Here is a 9,026-nt window from a genome sequence, read left to right on the forward strand (position 1 = left end):
AAAATTCAAATTTTAGGCACACTTACGACGTGAATTCCCACGAGTTAGCCACATAAAACGGCAAATTCAGCCCTACCGAAATCGGACGCATTTTCTATTGGAATTTTTTATGTGTACTTAGAAAGGACCTCGCCCTAGAAGCCAAAACCACTTACAAAAAATTCTTCGAAGCTTGTGTGTCTGGTAAAAGGGGAGCAAAAACAGAAAAATTGCAATTTTCTTACAAAAATTTCTCCGAACAGCGTACAGAGTCGTACAGCGTCGTGTGGGGTGTCACTAGAAAGGTAATCACATGTACTATTGAGCCGAGTAGGGACTTGATGATTTTAAAATTCATCCACACTTAAATATGTGCAGTTGAAGTTTTCAACCGAAGACTTACACTGTTCTTACAGTGTGGTCAGTTTGTTTATATGAAATCGCCATACAAAGTTTGACATTCGACCATACCTTGTGTTAACGTTCATTGTTGTTGTATCGGTATTATTTTTTATGTTTCTTATTAGTCTGGCAGTGAATGAAATAGCGGGACATAAATGTTGTGAAACTGTACATTAATTCAGAATAATCTTTCGAGAATCTGCCAGTTGTCTTCTGGAACACTTTTGGTTTTGAACTGTCAGGTCCTAACAACAATATTCCGGGTGGATAGGCAATAAAACAGCATACATTGGATGCTGCTTGGTAGTTCATTACACTCCGAATCAATTTTGTGAACTCGTGAACTCACTCGCCTTCAGCTCGGATAACAAGCGCTACACTTGTCAAAATAACCGTTTCCAAAGCTTGTTGCTTAAAACCACACTCTTGTGAGTTCGGCTCGTATCACAAAATTGATTCCGAGTGTAATGAACTACCTCCGCAGCATCCAATGTAATCTACTATGCTTCAAGTTGATTTCTCACACTATCTGTTTATAAAATTTGGTGAATTTGGTTTCAGAACTTTACTAAAATATAGTTGAGAATTTTGAATTGGAGCCATTCTTTCTCATTTCTCTAACTGGGTTGCAAACTTTAACACCACCATGAATGAACTTTATATCACTCGGCGCACATACCCAACGAGAACGTTTTTGACAATTGAACAGAAGGCACAGTTAATTTTTTTTGTAGTTTTTTTTCGATGTATTTCAATTTATTTGCGATTGCAAAATGTTTTATCGCAAAACAAAAGTCTCCATTATACAATAGAACTTAAATAAAAAGTAAAAGAAGTTTTCGATTCGGTGCGTTATTATTGACAAACAATCGATAACTCGGACAAAATGTCTCGTCGTAGTATGACAACTCGCATTGATCGGGTAACAAGAAATGACCACAAAAGACATTATTGGTGGAATCTCAAATGGAATTTACGTGATTTCAGGTAGCTCAAATGAGTATGCAAGAGGAAATTATTGCCAAGCGAAAATTGGAGCTACTGGAAAAACAGAAAACTGCAGAATTGGCAAAGCAGGTGCAGGCCGCTCAAACCGGTGGAAAATCATCGAAAAAAGAAAAAGAATCGAAGACAGCTCACACTCAGTATGTTTGAAAAGTGCATTTAATGTATGCGACTCGTCAACTCTGACTTTCTTTTTAAATATAGGAAAGTGAGTGCAGTATTGGATGAGCCACCTCCTCCGAAAAACAATTTCAACAACGACGGATCATTTTTCGAAAATTTCAAGAAAATCACAGATGCGGCAAAGAAGGCACAAGAAGCAGCAAATGCTGCTGCGCAACTTGAAAAACAGAAGTAAGTGGGACTTCGGAACGGCCAAATGGACATTACGAGTCATTTTTTTTTGACATAATGTTGTCATTCCAGAACAGCAGATTCGGCCAACATTTCCGACAGTATCATTGCTGAACTCATACAAGCACCTCCACCACCACCTCCGTTACCTGAACAAGCTCTACCACCACCGCCAGCATTGCCAGTACTGCTTTTCGACAATGCAGATCAAAAATTTGAATCGAATGAATCGGATGCCTTAATTGATAAAGACAAAAGAGGCGACAACCGTTCGGGAAATTCGCTCAAATCCGAATCAAATGCATCGGAAACGGGCAAATTTACATCGCAATCGTCAACGCACGACTCCAACCGTCGTGAACCGAAATATTCCGGCAATCAAGAACATCGTCCAAAGACGACCAGTCGGTTTTCCAATCCACCTACAACGAAAATACCTTCGCTACTGGATCTACCGTCGGAAAATCCATTTGGTACCAGCAACGAAATGCCTTCAAACCGTTCAACAGATTCCTTCTTTCACAACGATGACATGTCGACCAGTACGGTTAGGACGGGACCAAGTCGATTTTCTGCGAGTCAACCCAATCGATTTGATAACGAGCAGGTACCGCAGAGCAATAAGTTTTCGACGGATGGGATAAATTCATCCAAAGATTCATTCGGCTATCGTTTCGGTGACAATCGAAACAACTATGATCAGCCGAGCAATCGATTCGCCGATGAGCAATCGTTTTCCAATCAATTTGGGGGAAACACAAGTGGAAGAGACAATTTTGGCGGTGACAGTCAAGATCGATTTGCATCGAATTCTGGGCCGAACTTCGCGAAAAATCCTAACCGATTCGCGCAAGATCAGTTATCTAGTTCAACCAACAAATATCCAAGCAATTCGTCTCCGTTCAATCGGTTTGGACCCGGACAGGAACCGAGATCAAATTCGAATTCGCAAGAATCGTTCACATTTGAACCCAGCACGGATCTAACATCTAACAAAAATCCGTTTCCGCAGGACCAAGACGATCGCATTTTGCCAACCACTCATCCCAAACGATTTACTCCAGAAGCAACAAAAAATTTCGCCAACCCGTTTGCGCAGAACGCGCCCAATAAGGGAAAAATTGACGATGCAGCCAATAGTTTTCCTGCAAAGGATATCAAAGTTGAAGCTGATGGCGGCCGTCAGTCGTTGAACGACAATCAACGATTTCTACAAAATCAAACCCCGAATCAATTTATGTTAACGACGCCACCACCACCAAACAACCAACGAAACTTATTCCCCAATCAGTCGATGAATCGGTTCGGAAATCCAGACGCATTTGGTAGAACAACCAGATTCGACGATTTTCCAAATAATTCATTCAATCGTCCCGCATTCAATATGCCACCGATGAGTCAATCGATGAATCAACCGATGAATCAATTGATGAACCAACCGATGAATCAATCGATGAGCCAACCGATGAATCAATCGATGAACCAACCGATGAATCAATCGATGAACCAACCGATGAATCAATCGATGAACCAACCAATGAATCAATCAATGAGCAAACCGATGAATCAACAGATGAATCAACCGATGAACCAACAAACCAATTTCATTCCAAACCAACCGAATCTACAACAACCCCCACCGAATTTTCCGCCAAGCAATCCCACATCGACCATGGTATCACCGTTCAATAATACCGCATTCGGCATGAATTTCACCACCCCACCACCAGCTAACCCATTGCTACATTCAATTCCACAACCGTTGCCCATGTCACTGAACAAAATTCCACCACCCAAGGAGCTGGATCTGAATGCGATTCCCGAGCCGCAGCTGAATTTGATGACGTCGAATTATGCGTCAGGCACAGGTTAGTCAATATACACCAATTTATCTCTTTTATTATCCGAATTGAATTTGTCCATTCGATTTTGTGAAAAAAAAATAATTTAAAACAAAATCGATCCCTTGAAAATTTTGTACCGTTTTGGTGATATGTTTTATATAGTTTTTTCAGACAATGACTTTATTCCGACATCAATAGATGCACTAGTTGCTTTGGTCGCTGAAAATGATGATGATTACGAAGATAAATTATGTTCGCGAAATATTGAAATGCACCCATCACTGTGGTAATGAAGAATATTTGCTGTTTAACATTTACTATTTTTCCATATTTTGTTTAACTTCTTTGTCTAGAACGTTATTCTTTTGGAATGAGAGAATGCTAGACATTAGGAAAAATAACAAATTGTTCGATGCGATATATGAATTGGTATTGTTGGGTGGGAGTTTAGTATCATCTGAGAAAAATAAGGATATCAATGGTGAATTGCGCTGGGTAATCGCTGGGTATCTACGTTAGATTTTAGGGTTGAGGCAAAAACGATAGGCCTAAAAAATGACTTTTCGCAGTAAAACTTATTTTTTTTTTAAATATGACGAAGGTTCGTGTTCCAAATTGTTTACAAAATTAAAATGGACTGGGGGAGTTCATTTACGTTAATTCGTCTTCTTCATTACAATTTCAACTATTTATTTTAAATTTAAATCCGGAATCCAACTGCAACATTCCACGAGGAAGAATTATCGCCAAAGATTTTTTCTCGGTAAGTTAAGCTTGTCTGCCGTAATTTTCATAACAGACTTAGTGGAAATTGTGAACAAACGAATTCTTATGTTTACATTTTTCACTAAGTCTTTCATGTAAATTACGGAAGTTGTCCCGCAGCTCCTGCAAATTTTCCTTTTTAAGAGTCATATCGCCAAGACTTCAGGTGATTGGGGAACAAGCGGTCTCCGATTTAAATAAGAGATAGCTCGTTGGATTCGTCTTTCAATTCTAGGAAACACGTATCTTTCACTTTTTCTATAAAAAAAATTGTTTTCTGTGAAAAGTGTTCAAAAGTGATCACATGTCAGAGGGTACCGAAAACAGTTTTTCGACAACAACTCAAGTAAAAATTATTTTAAATTGTTGTAATGTTGTACGAATGTCGGCCTTGGAAAGACCTACAGATAAAGTATACGCACTGCTTGGTGCGTGTTTATCCACGAGAGTTATGACTAAAAATATAGTGAATGTTCCGAGAGTACTCCTTCTCTGCAGCTTCGTTGTTCCGCGGAACTGAGTATGGGGTGTTGTAGCTGGCCTCACCCACTATCGTTCCACAAATAAATGAACCCAGTACTTTTGTACTGCAAGCCCACAGAAGTGTTGGAAAAAAAGTTGGTGCCAAAATGCAGATTTTTTTCTTCTTTCTGGGGACTCTACAGCTGGAACAGCATCTGGAACGGTACTACGGCAGTCATTTTTCATCGTCTACTATTCTCTTACGTTATCAATACAAAAACGCGTCGCTATGTCACGAATATATCAGATCCAGTGTAAGTAATATCAAGAGAAAAATTATCAAATTTTTCTCGGAGGATTTTAGTCAAATAAAGTATTAGCGTATAGCAAATGACCTCAGGACTTCGGAACAGTAATCAGTTTTTCAATTGGACCAATATTTGCTACGTGACAGGAGTTTGGAAAAACGATATGATCAAGTGGGAGCGAACGGTTTTCCAAACTCCTGTCACGTAGCAAATATTGGTCCAATTGAAAAACTAATTACTGTTCCGGAGTCCTGAGGTCATTTGCTATACGCTAATACTTTATTTGACTAAAATCCTCCGAGAAAAATTTGATAATTTTTCTCTTGATATTACTTACACTGGATCTGATATATTCGTGACATAGCGACGCGTTTTTGTATTGATAACGTAAGAGAATAGTAGACGATGAAAAATGACTGCCGTAGTACCGTTCCAGATGCTGTTCCAGCTGTAGAGTCCCCAGAAAGAAGAAAAAAATCTGCATTTTGGCACCAACTTTTTTTCCAACACTTCTGTGGGCTTGCAGTACAAAAGTACTGGGTTCATTTATTTGTGGAACGATAGTGGGTGAGGCCAGCTACAACACTCCATACTCAGTTCCGCGGAACAACGAAGCTGCAGAGAAGGAGTACTCTCGGAACATTCACTATATTTTTAGTCATAACTCTCGTGGATAAACACGCACCAAGCAGTGCGTATACTTTATCTGTAGGTCTTTCCAAGGCCGACATTCGTACAACATTACAACAATTTAAAATAATTTTTTCTTGAGTTATTGTCGAAAAACTGTTTTCGGTACCCTCTGACATGTGATCACTTTTGAACACTTTTCACAGAAAACAATTTTTTTTTAGAAAAAGTGAAAGATACGTGTTTCCTAGAATTGAAAGACGAATCCAACGAGCTATCACTCATTAAAATCGGAGACGGCTTGTTCCCAAAGTTAAAAAAATCACCTGAAGTTTTGGCGATATGACTCTTAATAGCTCATTTGCAGATGCAAAATTTGGTAAAATAAGCTCAACTTATTTTGAGTTATCACTCCTGAAAAATCCTATACTAAAATATGTTCCTTGTTTATACTTGCAACGATGACTTACGAACGTGGTTCCAAATTTTTATTTTCACGAGTGGGAATATCGCTCTACCATTTGGGTCGGGCTATTATGTCACCAATCATCAAAATATAAATTCAGAACCACGGACGTAATGTGCTATGAACTAGGCGAAATTGATTCTTCATGAAATGGTGCACCTAGATTCAATGACTCAATGGAAACAAGTTGAAATCGCAACATTTGCATTTTTAGCAAAGTGAAAGTCCAAATGAAAGTTTATTTTGCGGTTTACGCGAGCGGGGAATTGAGACTGAGACATAGCGTGCTGAATTGGAAGTGTAGACGGCTTGTTGTTGAGAGACAGATGCTAGTGTGGCTCTATAGAGTGATAGCAAACACTGTTCACTGAACAGGTTGGTATAGTCCAGAAGCTCGTTTTCGCTTATATGATAAAATAAGATATCGATACATGAGAGGCAATCTCGGCAAGCCTCGATTGTCCGTCCAATGTATTGATAATCTTAAATTAACCGGCTTGCATTTTCGTATGCGTCTTAATTTCAAGTTCCCATGGACAGATTAAAAAATAATATTTTTAGACGGAGGCGAAATGAACTTTTGAAAAACCAAATCGAGTTTCCTTCGAGGAGGAGTCCTCCATTTCCAATTTTTACGAAATTCCAAAATATGGTCTATCGCCTGCGAAGATTAGAAAGAACAGGAAAGAGTTCCTGTCTCCACAACTATTATTGTTCGGCTGGTTAGTTTCTTAATTTTCTCACTTGATGCGCGAATATCCATCCGCCCCAACATATACCTACTACTCCGAAACAGTGTCAGAAAGAAAAAAAAAATTATCAACCGCCAACAAAAATGCCTCTACTCCATTAACGAATAACAAAAAGACAATGTAAATTCAATCCGAAAATCCTCTTATTGTCCATTCAGGTTTCTATCCGAAAAGAATTCGCTGGCGTATCGCAATTACCGTCAAAAAGTGCTCGAGCTTCGTAATAAATTGAAAAATACTGAAAATGATAAATACGATCCGCTGGAAATCGATTACAAAGACGATGATATAGATGATGCGCCGACATTCGATGTGAAGCGTTCGCAATCGGATGACTACGATTCCGATTCGGAATACATGCAAGACACAAAGGCTCGAAATTTGAATAACATGAAACGGAAATTGGACTCAAATAGTCGGGATTTCTACTCATCGGATTCGGAGGATCATGAACGATTCCATCAGCGATTCAAGGAACTCGACGAAAAGCCCTTCAAAGCGGAAAAGGATTCCGAATCTGATGTGCATCCGAACAAATCGAATAGGAAAAGTCGTTGGGGTGAGAAAGTCGACGTAGTTGCTACCACATCAGCGCCGCAACCGTTGATGTCGTTATCTCTAGCAACTATACCGGCTGTCGGGAGCTCTATTCCGACAAGTTTTGGTAACCAACAGAAACCCATGTTGACGTCAATCAAACGAACGGATCAAGCACTTTTGAACTACGCTCGTCAAAATTACGGTACTGTCGATTTGAGCGAAGAAGACTGGAAGAAGTGCGAAGATCATTTTAAGGTAAATCTGTTATATCAAGACATGTTAAAAAAGCGACAAGAAATCGATCGGATGGCACGAAGTGGACGATTCAAATACGAATATGACTCTGATGAAGATATCGATGGCGGAACGTGGGAACATAAATTGCGAAATAGCGAAATGGAAGCGACCAGCCGATGGGTGAGGAAATTTTTTTTTGTTCTTGAAAAAGAACGCCAAAATTTCATTACATCTAATCTACCAGGCTGAAGCGTTGAACGAACAGGCGGAGGGTAAGCATCACATTGGCGATTTTCTGCCACCAGAAGAACTGAAAAAGTTCATGGAAAAATATGACTCCAAATTGAACAATCGCGAACCGGACATAAGCGACTACAAAGAGTATAAACTCAAGGAGGATAATATAGGTGAAATATTCGGCTCACCAGTTGTGTGGACATGATTTTCAATGTTTTCCTTCGACGTTTAGGTTTCCAAATGTTACAAAAACTCGGCTGGAAGCAAGGCGAAGGCTTACGGCCAGACGGAATCGTCGATCCCGTCAATAAGTTAGTTGATTGAAGACATTGAATTTTAACCGGAAAACCACAAAAAAAAACCATTTCTATGTTGCAGGGCACAACAGAGAGACAGTAATCAAGGTCTCGGCGCTATACAACCAAGCGAAATGCAAAGTGGTGACAACGAATACGATGCGTATAGAAAGCGAATGATGCTCGCTTATAGATTTAGACCGAATCCTTTGGTAAGATTGTTTCGTTTGATGCGGACATCATGATTGCGTTAATTGAATCCTTTCGTTTTCTAGAATAATCCGAGAAGAGCTTATTACTAACATTGCATCCATCACGTTGGACTTTAGATTACTGCTTGAACTTGTCACTTTTACTTCAGACACAAAATAAACTGTAAAATTCTATGCGCTTCCGATTTTGATATGTTGATGGAATAGTCGTAGAACTGCAGAATGGTCTATTCAACGGGACACTTGGTACACTGGGTCATTAGAACGAGGTGATTGCAGGTGATAATTAATGAACGGTATATCAAATATCGTTTTGCTTGAAAAATATTGCAATTGGAATGGATCTGTCAGAGCTCTGGATTCTGGAATTTCTGCTGGCGAATTATCTGACGGGTCTGTTTCGGCTGTACCAAAATTCATTTCGGTATACCACTGTTCGCTGCTAAGATTAGTTGAATATCTACGAACGTAAACTGGCCTTGAAGCAGAGAATGATTGTTGACTATTTCGATCAAGAACAAAGTGTACCCTAATCGA

The 9,026-nt window shown here is 39.4% G+C and overlaps 1 protein-coding gene across 3 annotated transcripts; it reads left to right on the forward strand.

Moving 5' to 3' along the window:
- Positions 1–1,049: 1,049 nt before the first annotated feature.
- LOC119074838 (SURP and G-patch domain-containing protein 1-like) lies at positions 1,050–8,663 on the forward strand. Of its 3 annotated transcripts, XM_037181134.1 has the most exons (11): positions 1,050–1,303; positions 1,369–1,526; positions 1,591–1,740; positions 1,813–3,235; positions 3,332–3,608; positions 3,747–3,870; positions 7,126–7,924; positions 7,989–8,151; positions 8,214–8,292; positions 8,360–8,489; positions 8,553–8,663. In XM_037181134.1, exons 1-11 carry the CDS (start codon positions 1,268–1,270, stop codon positions 8,577–8,579), a joined length of 3,366 nt encoding a protein of 1,121 aa, XP_037037029.1. In that variant the 5' UTR covers positions 1,050–1,267; the 3' UTR covers positions 8,580–8,663. The 3 variants fall into 3 exon arrangements, with proteins under 3 accessions (XP_037037029.1, XP_037037028.1, XP_037037030.1); XM_037181133.1 differs by having other exon boundaries at positions 1,813–3,608; XM_037181135.1 differs by lacking the exons at positions 1,050–1,303; positions 1,369–1,526 and having other exon boundaries at positions 1,614–1,744; positions 1,813–3,608.
- Positions 8,664–9,026: the final 363 nt, after the last annotated feature.

This window comes from Bradysia coprophila, unplaced genomic scaffold, assembly GCF_014529535.1.
Source record: "Bradysia coprophila strain Holo2 unplaced genomic scaffold, BU_Bcop_v1 contig_151, whole genome shotgun sequence".
Classification (NCBI taxonomy): Eukaryota; Metazoa; Arthropoda; class Insecta; order Diptera; family Sciaridae; genus Bradysia; species Bradysia coprophila.